General features: G+C 34.5%; 2 protein-coding genes across 3 annotated transcripts; both read right to left on the reverse strand.

The window, feature by feature from the left end:
* Positions 1–1,675: 1,675 nt before the first annotated feature.
* On the reverse strand, positions 1,676–12,408 carry LOC132270944 (uncharacterized). 2 transcript variants are annotated; one of them, XR_009469611.1, is made up of 10 exons: positions 12,123–12,408; positions 11,949–12,010; positions 11,637–11,727; positions 9,168–9,254; positions 8,908–8,961; positions 8,397–8,581; positions 7,479–7,561; positions 7,239–7,339; positions 6,652–6,781; positions 1,995–2,125 (listed from the first exon to the last, which is right to left on the reverse strand). XR_009469611.1 is itself a non-coding variant. In XM_059772166.1 (9 exons), the coding sequence occupies exons 1-9, from the start codon at positions 12,168–12,170 to the stop codon at positions 1,910–1,912; spliced, it is 927 nt and encodes a 308-aa protein (XP_059628149.1). In that variant the 5' UTR covers positions 12,171–12,406; the 3' UTR covers positions 1,676–1,909. The 2 variants fall into 2 exon arrangements, 1 of the variants encoding a protein (XP_059628149.1); XM_059772166.1 differs by lacking the exon at positions 6,652–6,781 and having other exon boundaries at positions 1,676–2,125; positions 12,123–12,406.
* Positions 12,409–14,556: 2,148 nt separating this feature from the next.
* LOC132270946 (uncharacterized) lies at positions 14,557–16,789 on the reverse strand. Its single transcript, XM_059772167.1, has one exon. It carries the CDS (start codon positions 15,853–15,855, stop codon positions 14,926–14,928), a length of 930 nt encoding a protein of 309 aa, XP_059628150.1. The 5' UTR covers positions 15,856–16,789; the 3' UTR covers positions 14,557–14,925.
* Positions 16,790–17,262: the final 473 nt, after the last annotated feature.

Raw genomic sequence — 17,262 nt, forward strand, 5'->3', positions numbered from 1 at the left:
GATAAAGATTAGATTAAATCTTGAACTAACCGCTTTTTTTTAATTTTAAATTAAAGGTGTCGATACGATACTTCCAAATAAGGATGGCAATTTGCCCCGATAGGATGGAGCGGCCCTGTTTAAACGAGAATGAGGTTTAGAAGGAAAAAACCGTACGGCTGCGAGGTGGGGGAAGGTCACCCCACCGTACTCTGTTTAGATTTATGTGTAGATTACTAAATTATAGTCGTTTTTATTAGTATATATAATTAGCAATAAAAATTATAAGTCACATTCACTTCTAAACTACCAAATATAGCATAAATTTCTTTTAATTTCTATTTTTTTTCCGCTTTTAATTTCTATTATAGAAATTAAATCAAGATGTCAATTCCGGTTGTGTAAGCACACTTCAAATGTATTTTAGTGGTGGAAATTTTTGTGGTTGATTTGAAAATTTTCCCACATGCAATTGTATCTGAGGAAACAAATAAAGGTCTTTTTAATACTTTTTTAAAACATTGATTTAAGGTATAAAGTTATAGTAAAGATCCAAAGAGTAGGATAGTTACATTAAAGAGCAAACTCGGTCCATTGGGTCTTGCTGGCCCTGCCTTGTTCCTCTCATTTCCATCACTAATTGTTCATTATATTTCATTATACAAATAAAGTGCCATTTTTTTTTTTTTTTTTTTATCAAATGTCAAGTGTGAAGAGGGTGAAGTCACCAACCAAAATCTAAAAGCTTTTAGATTCCTTATCACGTTTTTAACAAAGATAAGGAGAATGATAAAAATGTTAATCTCATACAAAAAGTATCCGTTATTATGAAGTCTTGAAAAAGCGTAGATATACGTAACTTTCAATTCGAATGCCAGAGAGAAGGTTTTTTATTTTAAATTCGCGACTCCCAAATCAAATTGTAGCGACCTTGTTATTGCGTCAAGTATGCAAAATGGGGGATGGTTGAAGACAAATGAGAATTATTGTTAATTTAATTAACCGACTAGTGGTGGATCGTGCATGCAACACATTGTGATTCTGTGAATCAAATCTGTAGCTTGTTGAATGTGTGCATGTGATTTTGAAAATCAGGAATTTAAAGTTGGTGGTCTCGGAATCTAATTCCCCTATCTAATCAATCTTTAGCAGAATATGTCTTTAACTCATTTTCATGCAAAAAGCCGCCCTTTACCTGTATAGATACATAGTTGGAAAGTAAGCACAACCATTGCAGCTTTTTACACCATTATTAATTCCTTCACTTGCTGTCACCTCCCCTTCCCACATCTCACTCGCTCTATATATATATACACACACACATATTATATATATAATACATATTTGGTATAAGACTGGGCATTGGAATTAAACTTTGCCTAGCACAAACATTTATATTAAAACAATTCGGTCTCTCTCACTGTACACCATTGATCACGTGCTTGTAGTAGAGAATTTGAGACCTGTAAATCAATTTTAAGGAGCAGATAACCTCATTGTCAATTGCTGCTCACGTGATTTTTATATCAAGATGCTCCTACTGGGAGATTCCAACATAGATAAGGAAAATTAATCGATGCCCCCAATACAATTTGTGTACACATACAAAAGATGATAGGGTCCAAAACATTCTGAATCCATTAATTTTATGACCCTTTTTTTCCCATAGGGTAGATGTTGGTCCAGTCAATGCATATATATAACCATAGACACAGTTCATTCCATACGCTATAATGGATTAAGCATAGATCAGCATATATATATATATACATATATATGTTTAATGTGAACCGATAAACCATATATTGCCCAGTGCCCACTTTTTTTAGTTGATATTACTCTATGTTCCATTACATTGTCTATATAACCAAAATACACGAAGAAAATGTTGCTGCAAGAGTGCTTTAGGTCCAGTCATCCAAGTTCATTTTCATCCTAAACCACTGAAAGTTTTAATTTTCTTGAGGGCCTCCTCTTCCATCTCAACAAGCCGTTGACAGAATGTGTCGACATCACGTGCCTCTTCAATAAAAGGGAACCTGAAATCTTTCCACTGGTATTCACGAGAACCATCAGCCTTTGCTGGACCTAGAACCATTCCCAGCACGTCAAATCCTTTCCGATCTATGGAAAGCATAAATGCATCCTTCACATGAAACCAAAGATGAGTTATTTTTGTAATTTTCAATGGGATCAAAAGTAATGATAATGGACATATTTTCACACCAAAATTAAGAAGATGGTGATATGTCATTTTGGATGCGTACAAACCTAACCAACACACAGTCACATGAGAAACGGAACACAACAAGTCAAATCTGACCATAACAGTTCAGAAAACTCAGATTTGAGTTTGCACTAGATCACAGAAATAGGGCTAGAGATTGCAGGAGGTCTTTTCTTTGTCTTTTCAATGGACAGATAATAAGGAGATTCTGGGTAATCAGATTAACAGCCCAAGGAATAAACAGTTGACCTCTTTTTCATTTGAAGTCTGAAGAAAGAAGAAATTAAAAGTACTGTGAATAGTTTTCCGTTAAGAGTTGAACAAAATTTTATTCCAAAACCTTTGATTAAAAAAAATAAAATAAATGAAAAATATTTTGAGGTTTCAATTCCAAATCTCAACCAATCAGTAATAGCTAAATATAATGAGGTTTCATTCATCAACATTCAGGAAGAAGAAGAATTGTTTCTAGAGATCAGACAACATCCATGGTAAAACTTCACCACCAGGTGAGTCATCCCCTGAATACTCAAATCACATTTATTTTGGCCAAGCTCCCAAGAAGGGATAAGTAATAATTAGTGTCTTCCCACCCTCCTTTTGTTGCAAACTTGCAATTTTCGAAAGCAACTGAAAAGGAAAACCAAACTCTAACAATGGAACATTTCTGTCCTCAGTTTGGAGATATTTCATGGTTAGGGATCAAAGCATTCAATGGTCTGAGCTGATTTCTAAATTGGCTAAAGAATTAAGGGGCAAAAGGTTAAAGAAGAGAATTGAAAAGTTATCTCTGGCAGCTTCTGTGTATTTTTATTTGGAGGGAGAGAAATGCTAGAGGGTTTAGTCATAAGTGAAGTTCTGTTTTTGCAATTCAACAGGAAAACTTTTTTTTTTTTTTTTTTTTCTTTTTTAAGAACTCAGCCTCCTCCAACTCCCAGTCCTGCAAATGTTGTTCGAACTGCATACCCAAGTCATCCTCCTATTATCAAGACAATAACAATGCTTATTCGCTGCGATCCTAAAAGGTCTCAGAAATGTGCCTGGAAGAGATCTATCCCCCACACCAAGTGTCCTCCCGAAAACAAATATACCTCCTATAATACCCCTAATTTAACAAGGATAGTTCTGGAATTTATTTAATTATTTAAATTGTGTTTTTATTTATTTAGTTGTGAATTTGTTGATTAAGTGTGACTTTATTTAAATGACTTATTATTTAGTGGTGGTTTTGTGAATTAATTAATTAATTATTATATTTTATTTTATTTTTCTGTTTTTCGTTAATTGAACTTAGGGTTTTGTTTTATTTTTCTTTAGCCGACTTAGTTTCCTGTCTAGTATTAGGACTAGAATTAGGGTAACCTTAATCCTATAAATATATACATTAAGGTTCTACCTAGGGTTTTAGAACCTAAACACGTCTGTGGAGACAGAGAGAGAGAACAGAGGAAGGTTTACAGTAGTCGGAGTTCGCCGGAGAATTTAGGAAGCAACGCTGTAAGGTTTCAAACTGAGACCTAAAGGCAAGTTCTAAACCTATCTCTTTCCCTTTAGCTCGTGTTCTTTGCACGAATGATACAATTCCAGGATTTAATAAGGATTAAAAACTGAACTGGATTGCATGTTTTAAATGCTTAAAACTGGATGTGTGTTCAAGTTGGTTAATGTTTGTATTAAATTCTTCGTTGCGTAATTTCTGTTTTAAATCATGTAGGTTGATCAATAATGATTTTAATTAGTTTTATACCATGTTGGGAACCACTGGAATTAATTTAGTTTGCAAGTTTGGTGTGTTAAAACAATTGGGGTTCGGGAAGGCATAAACTGCTCGTATTAAACTCTTGATGCAAAATTCATGCTTTAATTGATTTTAGTAACTGAACAAAGAATTTAGTGGATTCTGGAACAAGTTGGAACCTGATTTAAACACTTAGGAACCTTAGGTATGAAGGTCAATTCATCAGAAACTCACCGGAATTGAAAACGATGAAGAACAGAGAGAGAGACGGCTCACTGTTTTAAAGAGCAGGCTCTTCCGGAAGAAGAGCAGGCTCTTCTTTTAAGTAGAGCCGGCTCTAGGGGGTCTTGGAGCAGGCTCTTCTTCTAGTAGAGCCGGCTCCAAGATGGGAAGAGCAGGCTCTTCTTTTGGTAGAGCAGGCTCTTCCCTCGGGTGTGCGTTTTTTAATTTTTTTGCGACTTTGTGGGCTACAGAACTTGGAATTTGGAATTTTCAGTTTCTGTTGGAAGCTATATTGAGGTGTTTAGAGGTGGTCTAAGCTTGATTAAAATCCTTGAGAGAAGATTTATGCAAAATAAAACAACTTTGTTTTAATGCGACAGTGGACAATGCTTAATTAATCAGTTTACTGTGTTTTTGTTATGAAATGATGCAGAATTGCTTAACACTTAGAATAGCAGTTCTTAGCAATAAAATTCTCAATTAAACCTATCCCAATGTTATAAAATAAGCGTGTGGATTTAAATGGTTTAGTATGCTTATTTGGCCCCAAGTTAGTTTACAGTTTGGATGGGAGGAACTGCAAGATGTTTAAGCTTTGGTATTAAAATTCTTAGTGATGATTTGCAGTTAGTCAAGTTCCAGAATTACTAAAAATAAACCTGTGAACATTTATATTCTGTTATGGTTGATTAGAATTAATTGGTTTACATGTATAACTTGTAGTATCAATTAATGGACATTTCAGAGTAATATGGATTAAGCTTGTTAATTGACAATTATTTTATCATGCTTAATATGGAACAATTGATATTTGTACTTAATGTTTTATTGTCAATTGTGGAATGTATGGATTGGTTGATAGTTATAATTTTATTTATTCTATCAACTGCCGGATGAATTGGATTGTATGCACCGGTATGGGACGGTGACATACTAGGTTTGGATTGGCTCAAAATTGCTATATCCTACCTATACGGAATAAGGGAATGGATTAAAAATAAATCCTACTTATATTTAGGCTAAGTCAAAGAAGCTGCACAAGCTGAATGACTAGCTGGATTACTGGTTATCTATGTTAAGTCTGTGCAGTTAAATAAGCTGAACGACTTACTAGATTTATTATGGATGGTTATGAACGAATTTTAAATATAATATTATGGTACCGTGACATGAGCTTGAGTCTCAGAGTCGACGGTTAGGGAGCGTATATGTAGTAGGATGCGTAGCTGGCTATGCTGGTTGTAATGTACCCTGTTAGGCTTAGGTAGTCATGCCCACTCAAGTGCGTTTTGCATGTTGCCTTCTACTCAGGTTGAGACCCGTATCATAGTCCAACGAGAGTCCATAGTGTGGATATATATATATATACACGACTTATATAGTTATTGTTGAGTTGGTTAGAGTGTCTATGCGTATCGAGTCTCTGCTTGGATTGTAGTAGGTTAAAACTTATTTGTGGGCCTGACCCACTCCTATTTTTCAGGTGTACGTCAGTTCCAGGCTTGAGCTTGTTCGTGCTGGGCAGAGACAATCTTCCATTCTACTAACGATGTAGGACTTCCTTCCAGATATTTGATTTGGATTTTATCTTCAGTTTACTTTCATTTCAGTTTGGTTTTTAGGGGTCCACTAGAGATGGATTCCCGAGTTGTTAACTTATGGAGGTTTTGGATTATTGGGATTTAAGTATATTTAATATTAAAGGTTTTTATATTTTAGTTTTCTTTCAGCTTAAACTATTGTTTCTTAAATTTATTTTATATTCCGTGTTCGTTATAACATATTAATTGTTTGATATTCCTCGGGTTTGGGCCTGGGCCTGATCAACCCGTGTCTCGAATCCGAGGGGTATCACACCTCCCACCCATCACCTTGAACCGAATATGATTTGAAAATTCATTGCTACCCTTCTGAATGAATTTCCAAACTCAAACCCCTACCGGAGACTTCACCTACTTAGAGCTCCAACCTCCCCTAATCTCCCCAACCTTACAGATGGCTTGCTGATCAATGGGGTTATCACAGGTGAAATTCAGCTAGTTATTAAAATTGTTTCCAGATTAGTTTGTATTCTTTTAGTTTCTCTGTATCTTTGGTACTGGATTTGTAGGCTTCTGGCTTCTATTTCTAGCTTGATGTGTGTCTACCATGATTTTAGTCTTTTGTAGGTTGTTTTGTTCTAGTTTGTTGTTGTTGCAGTTTGTGTTTCTTTGTGCCTGGGGATGCCCATTGTAGCTTGTATTGTATATGTGTTCTTTCTTTTAATAAATATCTAACTTACAGGAGGGGAAGAAAACAAGAATTTCTACCAACCTCTGAGCATGTTACTTATAAACCATCTGTGAAATTTGGAAAAGAGAAGTTCTCCAAAAATCTTTCAAGAATGTTAAGCTTAGAAAAGAACATGGGAAGCCTTCATCTTTAGAGGTTCACAAATTAGAAAATAACAAAGCATTGTTGTAACCTTTATTGGTGATTAAATAACCTGATCTCATTCAGATAGTGTAATTGATGCCGACACCTCTTATTTAGGAAAATCACCGCCGACTTGACCCTCCAAGCTTGGAAGTCCAGTCGTAAAATGTCCACCATAACCCATCAATGCGATTGTACCCCTAGGAGTAGAAAGTTCTCACCAATACAATAGAAAGCTCATGATATATATGACAATAGATAATCGGCAAGATGATTTGCACCAGTAAGAAAGACAATTACTTATAAGAGATTCTTATATTCGTTAACACAATCTAAATAGCATAGATGGTCATATACTCATATCTAACTCGAGAAATACAGAGATTACAGCAGGAGAATAACTTCAAGTAAATCTTTGTCTTCTCGTGCCCCTCTCTTAGACAAGTATTTAATTCAAATGTATACATAATAACTAAATAGAATAATACTTATCAAAAAAACTAATAATAACTAAATAGAATAACGATGACGCAACATTTGTAACAATTAGGATGTGAATATTAAAAAAACAGTTTAGTAAAGGACAACTGTAGCTGCAACCATGTCTAATAGTAGATATATCCATGTTTACCAGTAATATGTTGACTAGTTTCTTACCTTTGCATGTCTATTCAAGCGTGTGATACAGAAAAGAACCAGAGCTCTACGCCTCACATCACTTTGATTAATCCCATCAATCAGGCTTGCAGAAAAAGGTGCTACATGGAAACAAAAAATATACATATATACAGGAGACATAAGCTTCCATGACAAAAAATAAAAAATAAAAAGATTGTGGACCATAATGTTTAATACAGAGTAATCATGCTTTATATGTACTTGCAATGAGAATCTTACATAATGGATCTGCCTTAGATGCTTCAATATTCTCCAACTCTACTTCATGAGTGCTTCCATCGCCATCAATATACATATATGAACTGTAAAGTTGATAACTTGTATCAGATGTAAGTTTGTAATCAAGAAGTTTTTGTTCCTTTTTCTTTTTCCAATATGATTTTTATTTGAATACTGTAAATGACAGCTTTAATCTTCAAACACATTCAAGCTCCTCTTTGACATCATATAGAAATTTTACATGACCCAAAGATTTTAACCATGCCAACATCAGTTATGAATATTGCCATAATCCTATAGACCTGCCATTATTACTTGCAAAATATTAATCCTATGAAACTTCTTAGGATTAATAACACATAATCCCCATTTGAAGAATTTTTTAACTTGGAAGAGTAACCTACAGAAAAATGGTGAGATACCCATTTGAAATGCGTCATGTCATGTTAATCTGTTTAAACATTCATGACATGATAAAAGCTATTTTAGTAATAATTTTATGTTCTTGGATAAAATGAAAAGGTTAATTTTATTTAAAGTAATGTATATTATGGTGTTCCCACAAGCACAAATGATTTGCTACAATTCCATGAAGTGTGTAGCAGAAATCCATTAGTGGGCAGGTAGTGTAAGTACATTTTAAAATAAGAGATATAAGGATAAACCATACTTTTCTGCAATATAAGACCCATTCCGTGCCATTAAAGCGCATTCAAGTTCTGAAGCTTCGATTTCTTTCAGAACTTGAAATTTATGCCATGTTTCTCTGATTCAACAGACTCATTCACCCAAGTATTTTGGGATGATATTTTAGTCAAAAATTATGCTCATGACTACAGTTATGCAGCAACACCAAAAAAGAAAAAATAAATAAATAAATAAAAAGAGATGAAAACAGTCCAAAGGAAAAGGCCCTACCTCATATTGAACTTATAAATGGTGTATTGCTCATTTCCATCTAGTAGATCCTGAAGGTTTTCACTGCGAGATGTTGAACCAAGATTAGCAGAACTTAGTATACCAGAAACTGAATAAGCAGACTCCTTAGTTGCTTTTCGTTCTGACAATATTGTGTCTCTAAGGCTTTCTGCAGCTAGCTCAGCCTGTCATAAGATGAGAAAAATGCTCAAGCATAAATTTATCTAGTGATCAAACAAAATATTTCAAACTGTCATCTAACAGATTCAAGAATCTTCAGATAAGTTTATTTACTAATTCATTTGATAATAAAATGATCAGTTTCAAGGTAGCATGAATGGACTTGCTGTGATATAGATCACAATTATATAAACAATAATATGAAGCAAGGAAAAGTAATAAAAACGCATATAAAATGCAATCCTGATAAATATACCAACATTAGCTCCAAATTCCCAGTCAAAATAAAAGAGATTTACACTTACGAAGAGTCATAGTATAATATCTTTACCTTTTCATCACCAAGAGGCAGAACATCTCCACTCAGAGCAACCCGAGCTGGTAACTGCATCATACAAATAAATGATCTTTTGGTATATTCTGGCATTAAGTCGAGGTTATTTTGTTAAAGACATTAAAATCTGTACATTATTGTGCAACTGGTTACCAAGAAAGCCTAATATTTAAAATCTATAAAATGAAAAACACAGAAATTGACCTCCCTGAATCAGCTAAATTACGAAACAAGATAACCAAATTTTTAGCAGTAACCTTTTTTATTGATGTAAGTAGCTTTCCAAGTGGACCTGGGTAGGGACTGGTCACAGCAAAAGAACCACGCTCATCAATGATCGTATTCTACATGAGAAAAAGGGATACAACGGAAGACTTCAGAGACAAGTCAAATTTCACATTCAAATAATTAACTCAACTAAAATGATAAAATATAAAGATTTTATATCATGTATGGGCAATCTTGAAAGTTGAAAATATCATTGTCAATCATACAATTAGGTATCAACAGCTACAGCACTAAGATGTTTTAGGAATAGATATTGTAGCAAAAATGATAAAGATAGCTGATGTATAATGGAAAACTGAAAGAAAGAGAAAAAATAGGAGGATGGAATTGAAGGAAAGTATATAATATGAACCATGCAACCATAACTTCCAAGGAATCAGCACTCATTTTTATGACCATACTAAAAGCATATATGGAAAGCAACCTCTACAAAGTTCCACGTACAAAGTGACGAACACAGGAAGGAGATGAGGTACAATGGCCTAGTCATGCTGAGAAACAAAAAGATTTTAGTCGCAGCCTGAGTTTAACATCCCTAGATCAGTAGGAACAAATTTTTACAATTAAACTATTGGAGGTCTAATTCTATGGTCTCTAGTGATGGAAACAGAATTTCAAAATACCATAATAGAACTACTTCTGAAACATAAAAAGATGTACTGAATACTGACAAACAGCATCCTACGCTAAAATAAACATAAAGCAGGATTCCACTAAGGCTAGAACTTGATAATACAAGTTCCCAAGTGGCCATGTCTTAAAATTGAAACATTTTATTAAGATTTATATCTTCTTTGTGTTCTCTTTTCCTTCAACTTCTTATAAATGCATTAGTAGGGCTTTCTAGGAGCCCATAGTAATAAACATCCCTTTGTTAAAGTTATAAGATAAAAAATAAAAATAAAAATAAAAAAGATAGATTAGGTTATTGCATGTTCATTTTTTTTTTTATTTTTTTATTTTTGATCATGTAAGTTCTCACACACACTTTTGTCCACGCCTGGGCTCAAACCCCACCCCTCCTCTTTGAGGATAGGGAGGTTATACCATTGGGCTAGAGGCCCTTTGGTCATATATAATATTTTAAAAACCTTCACACGGTTATATCATAATGGCCCAGAAAAAATTAAGTTCAATGTTGAAAAAAGAAATCATCAAGAAACAAAGAGGGTTGTGATTGTTAGGAATTGTGGCTCATATTCCAATTAGAATTAGGTTTCTATTTTAAAGTTATTTTATATGATAATTTCCTGTAAAGCAAGTCGTGGCCTACAAATCAAGGCAAGTCTTAGCCACTAACGAATTGTAATCCTTGTCCACCAAATAATTAAGTTTGGGTCTCTATATATAGATACCTAGGGTATTGTTGAGAGGCATGAGTGGAGAAACATGTATCCTGTAAGGGCAGCCTCACGAGGGAGTGAGTTGTGCGACATCAAACGGTACCAGTAAAACCAGTTGGTCCTCGTAGCAGAGAGAGTTTACTAGAGAGGCAGAGAAAAAATGTGGTGCACAAGGGCATTTGGCGAGTTTCCAGAGAGTTCTTCGTATTCGACCTGTTCGTTCGAGAAGGTGTCTCGTTATGAGAAGGTATCTTGCAGTACACAGCGTATTGCTCGAGTATCGGTCCTCTACCCTGGGAGCAATAATACATCAGAGAAAAACTCTAGGAGAAGAGTTGGTGTACACGGGCCGGTCGTACATCTTGTGTTGTGCTGTGTGAATGCTTTATTGCTTTGGTTGGATTTTCATGGCCTTGTTCACGACAGCGGTATTCTGGGGAAGCCCGACCAGTCGCACTATTACCAACAGGTCGCACTTTTCCAGGTTCATGTTATCGCAATTTTGTTTGCGCCTCCGCTGCGCACTCCTCACAACAATGATGCACTATATTGATGCAAAATACTTACTTGTTAGGACTCTCAATCCCTTGAACAAGCAAGAAACCATCAAACTAAATAAGTGGATTGATTCAACTGAGCAATTGAAACAATTAAAAGAACATATTCCACTGTATTTCACTATTCTGGTAAAGATGACCTCCCATCTGTTCATGTGCAAACTACAAAGTCGCAAACTGCTTAGGTGATAGGACAAAAGAATAAACACTTGGACTACTCAAATTGATTCAATTCCACTTTGTGATGAGTACTTATTGCAGTTCAATAGCATTTCAACAAGCCTTTTGATAGGATCTAAACAAGCCTCTAACATACTCTGAAAAGCAACCTCAATCCTTAATTTTAATACAGTGATGAACATGGTGATATCCTATTATATTACCAAAATTTGTTAAATATCATATAAAATAGAATGAGATGATTCAATTTTCAAAATTAATCACGAAAACGTTAAACTAAAAATGTGAAGCAACAATTCTATCAGTAATTCATCTAAAGTTTAGAAACAAAATTATACAGTACAAAAGGAAAGCCTACCATATTATGCAAGTCCTTTTCGGGCACCCAAATGTAAGCCTTCCCTCTCTTGACAAAGTACTTGACCTTTGAAGTGTGAATTCCCTCCTTGCTGAAAATATCAACACAGAGATAAACACAACAAAACCATTTCTAAACAAACAATTCATCAAAAAACTGCTAAGAAATATCAAAACATAGAGAAACACAACAAACCCAATTCTAAACAAACAATTCATCAAAAATACAAAAAAAAAAAATGCTCTATTTCGGTAAGAAAAACTAAGATTAGCTGATACTTTAATTATTCATTCAGATGTCTTTGAATAATACCTTCCTTTAGCATCGGCTTTGATGGTATTAAGATTACCTTGCCAGTTCGATGCTAATATACTCTGCAAAAATTGAAAATAAATCAATAATGTAATGAGTGACGCCACCAAAACTGAAGATATCAGGCGATGAGAGTAATTATCGTGTGTATATATGGATATATATAAGAGAGACCTTGCATTTCTCTGCAAGTGTTAAGACGGTGGTCTTGTTGGCTCTCATTACTCCGATGTATATTGCACAGCAGGTGCTCGATGAAATTACTCAGCTGAAGTGAGACACAGCGCTCAAAGATAGTATGGATTATGGATTGATGAGTCGCTCTCAGGTTTTATGGGTATGATGGTGTGTGTGTGTTTGTGAGAGAGAGAGAGAGAGAGAGAGGTACTTGAGAAATGCGGTCAGGAGGGTTCTAGTCAGTGATTTCTCGAGGAAGTCTCACGCTCCAAGTATGCTGCTAGTATTATGCACCGCACCTCTTCGATTTAAATTCTCACTATTTATGAATTAATTATGTCATTTTTACACTTTTGCCGAAGCCATTAATGAATTCAACTCACAAAAATTAGTAGATAATATTAGAGAGTAATGACTGATTTATATATATATATATATATATAATTCTATTTTTTTATTAATAAGTTGAGCAATGTTATGAATTTTTTTTTTCATAATATTTAAATTTAGTAGAGCAGTGACATAAAGTTTAAGACCTTGTTTGGGTTGAAACTTTTAAAATTGTTTTCAACAACAGTTTTTACAATACGAGGACAGATAATTTTTTTCAATTTAAAAATGTTTGATTGAGAAAATTACAAAACAATTTCGAGAGAAAAAATCAAAAATTCGTTTGTGTATCAGCTAAAAATTGTTTTGGAATGATTCCAACCAATTATTTTTCAATTTATCATTAACCTATTTAATATTAACACACGCATGGATTTTTTTTTCATAGAAAAGAATAACACTTAGAAAGTTTTAATTCATATCATAGTCGTTTGTCAATACCATTTAATTTTATCATTGAAATTAAATGAAAATGAAATCCCAATTTTATATTAATTTTGAATGACATGTAATCTCCCACACGAACCCTACGTTTTTCCTTTGGTTCTTCTTTTCACAATTGTTTCAAAATTTGTCAATAAATTATAGTCTTTGGGTATTTTATAGTTTTAAAATCCTTGACAATTCATTAAAGTTGTGTGTACTCAAGTATAATATTTTTGCATTGAAAGTTACAAATTTGCACCTAGAAAGCACGAACGTTTCTATGAAACCGTGAATAAAATTCAACTCCTCTCTATTGGCTCAACCTCACCTGCACAGGGATTGGGACATCACCCATGTCATCGCGCCCGAAAGGTGCAAATGCTTGCTCTCTTCATTGACGAGCTTCAACTGTGATGTGCCAGAAAATGACATGCTAAATGCTTTTTGTGATCTTCAAATTGTCTGTTTAGACAGGTTGGTTCAGACTCGATAAAATTTGATCAATCCTTTTTCCTGTCATTTAGGTGAAGAACTGAATCGAGAGAATTCTCTTTTTTCATCATCAATCGAATCACTGTTCGCGGTATATAACTTGATAAAAGACCAAAACAAGACTTTCTTTTGTTACCAGATCCCATCTGGGAGATATTATTTTTATAAAAACAAACACAATCCCATACCATCCAAACATTGTTTAAGATACCTACCTCTGGATTGCAAGTCTGAGCTCCAAGTTATTGTGTCTTGCCTCATATTGCCATAACAGGTACTATTTATGCATAATCTTGCAATGTGATGTATGATGAATGAGTTATAAAATGCAGGTCTGTTTGAGATATATATATATATATATAAGGTTTATAGCTTTTAAGGATTTGTATTTTGTCACCTTGGAATTTTACAATATTTAATACACAAAGATCTGAGAAAAAGGTTTTAACTCGAATGATTCTTCAAAGGTGATACCTTTTGGTCAATCTACACACGGGACACACTGTCGCGGGAAATTTCATTCATTGTTGTTTAGGAAGAGGCCCAAAAGCATCAACTTATAGCCAAAAACTCTAAATTAATCCCTTATTTCACCTCTGTCATTTTTATTTTTAACAATAGACTAATACATATAAAGTTCTCTCAAATCTTCTAAAAGCATCAATTCTTCAATCATCTGTTTGCTGATTGATGATCTGATGGTCTTAATCCATTGATAGATTGATCATAGGCCATGGGTAGCTTCAGATAATGTGGGATAGCAAGATTATGATTTCATGATTGATGGCAAAAAAAATTGGAACATAACCAATGGGCATTTGAATTCGAGCCTTGCTAGGGATAATACTGTAAGTTTGTAAGTTTGTGTGTGTTTGCTCGAACTCTACCATAGGAGGGAAAAAAAAAAATTAAAAAAAAATTGTTGGAAAATTAGTGAAGACAAGGAGGGAAGGGGGAAAACTTTATGGTCTAAAAAGAATTGCAATATTCTTTGATAAAAATCAATAGTACCATTACCCACATGAATGTACAGTACCAGAGAACTCAGAAGACATGGAGATTGAATAAAACAAACCAACCCACAGGAAGGGGAAAACTTTATGGTCTAAAAAGAATTGCAATATTCTTTGATAAAAATCAATAGTACTATTACCCACATGAATGTACAGTACCAGAGAACTCAGAAGAAATGGCGATTGAATAAAACAAACCACCCCACAGGCTACACAGTTCTCCCACTAGCATCAGACCACCTCTCGATGTTGTCTACCTAATGAATATTCAAGATAACATTGAACAGGGGTTTTGCAGATCAGCCACTAAATTCATTCCCAAACACCCACAATACAATTAGGAAGAAAAAAGAAAACCCAAATCCGAAAAAAGAAAATTTCTTGTAGAATGCATACAAACAGAGAGAGAGAAAAAAAAAAAAAAAAAAAAAAAAAAAAAAAAGAGTGTACCCAATTTGGTTGGTTCAGTTGATGGAGTTCTAATGTAAGATGGCTTTCTTGTTAGCTGGTGTTGTGAATGTTGAAGGAGAAGAAGCTAGAGGAAGTACCTGTGAAGAGCTTGAATGGTACAGTGGTATATCATGATGGTGATTTAGCTCTCTCCCCTCTTTGTTCTTGTCAACAATAAGTGTGATAAAAGACTCATTTTCCTCATCACTCTTGTGAATTCCATTCTCAGTCTCAGTCTCAGTCTCAGTCTCAGTCTCTTCCATCATTTTTCTTCTACAAAGTTTCTCCTCAGCATCTCTCAAGAACTTGAACTTCGGAGGTGGTGATGCCCTAATCCTATTGAACTCTGCATCAATTGATGATTCAAAGAGAGGGTTGAATCCATGGTGGTTGTATGACAAGTCCAAATTAGGGGTAAGAGGAGGAGTGAAGTATGGTGGTGAAGCAAGAGGGGTCAGAAATGGAGTCTCCACTGTGACAACCAAATCACTCAAGCTTCTACTTCTCAACCCATCCCTAGACTTATTGCCATCTTCAGACTCCAAATCCTCCTTTGTTTCTTCTTTGATGGTGAAGAGAAATCTTGGTGGGCCTGAGATGTTTTGCAGCCTCATGAGCTCAGTCTCTGGACCATACTCTTCAAAGGGTTTGAGCCACAAGCCCTGGTTTGAGTGCAGATGGAGCTGAGATTGTGGTTCATGGACATGGGTGTCTATGATTCTCAAAGAGGAACATAGTTCTTGGGGATTCAGAGCTGTGGAGCTGAAAGATGAAGATGGTCTTTTCCAACACAACAAACACAGAAACTCTCTTGCTGGGCTGATATATTCATCTTCAGTGTCTCTGTTGGTGATTCTCTTTTTCCACCATAGCAAGATGTAGAGTTCAGCAACAAGAGCAAGTAGAAGACCCCCAAAAACAATACTCAAAGCAAGTCCTACACCACTCAAAGATCTCATCTTTCAATCTATTTATATCACATCACAGAAAATAACTGATAAATTGCCTCAAAGAACTGCTTAAAGTTTCACAAATTCTAGTGGAACTCACCCAAGCCCAAAATCAATAGATATACCTTAAATTGATTGAAAATGTTTGGATAGCAAGAAAACCCCATGAAAGTGAACTTTTTTCCAAGTTATCTCATCTTTAGGTCTATTTATATCACATCAGACGAAATAACTGATAAATTGCCTCAAAGAACTGCTTAAAATTTCAGAAATTCTAGTGAACTAACCCAAGCCCAAAACAAATGGCTATACCATCAATTGATGGAAAGTGTTTGGACAGCATGAAAACGCAAAAAAGATAAGGAAACAAATACACTGGGAACTTTTTCCAAGTTGTCTAATTCTTCTCTGAACGCAACAGGAACCCAAGAAGCCAGAGCATGAACTTTTGACTACAACTCAGAAACACCACACACCCTTAGCTTCTCTTTAACAAAAGCCACAATCTTTACTTATCTTTATCTGCAAATCACAAAACCCAAAACAACAAACGACCCTAAAACAAAGAAAAGAACCCTCTTTTAGTGAAAATCACATTCTTAAATCATGATGTATGATTGTAAAGCTCACACATCTTGCTTTTCTTCTTTTTTTAATTCTTTTCTTTTCTTTTCCACTTTAAACCCACAAATAGTAGACCACCCAAATGTGGATAATCTCATCTATAGAGTGAAATTTTTAAGAACAAGGACCAAAAAATGCCTAAATTGGTTTGTAAATATATATATATATATATATATATATATATGATTTTTTAAACCTTAAAACCACACTTATCTTTGGTAATGTGCACAGAAACACTGGGAGCTTAAAAATCCGCTGGAGAGGGCGTGGCAGAAAAGTCGGTCACTATTTTATGGCTGAGAGGTCGCATCTCTCAAGGGATGCTCACATGGGATTACATATAAAAGAAGGGAGGTGCCATTCAACACATAGCGAGTGTCGTTATTGTCAATGAAGTGAAGTGAATTACCAATTTAGTGAATTTACCATATGATCCTTACCCTTCCTTTTTCGTTTTTTTTTTTCTAATAACAATAATAATAATAGTAGAAGAAATATTATTTTTTATTCTCAATATCTGTTTAATATGGTTTTTAAGAAATAAATTCTAAATCAAACAGTAAAAATCTTGAAAATATTTTATCTTTAATCATTTTTGCTCAGTTTTTATAAATTTTGTTGAGAACAATGAACTAGATTTCTTGCCCAACAAAGCTAAATTTGAAGTGATTTTAGCCTCTTTTTTTTTTTTTGCCTTGGTGGTGTCTAAGACCCTCACGTACAAAAGAGAGGATCGGTGTTCTTTTTATATTTTTATTGATTTGATTTTCATAGATGAAAAATTCAAGAGAA

This window comes from Cornus florida, unplaced genomic scaffold (assembly GCF_030987335.1).
Source record: "Cornus florida cultivar Cherokee Brave unplaced genomic scaffold, ASM3098733v1 CherokeeBrave_3.0.0_Hap2_Chr08, whole genome shotgun sequence".
Classification (NCBI taxonomy): Eukaryota; Viridiplantae; Streptophyta; class Magnoliopsida; order Cornales; family Cornaceae; genus Cornus; species Cornus florida.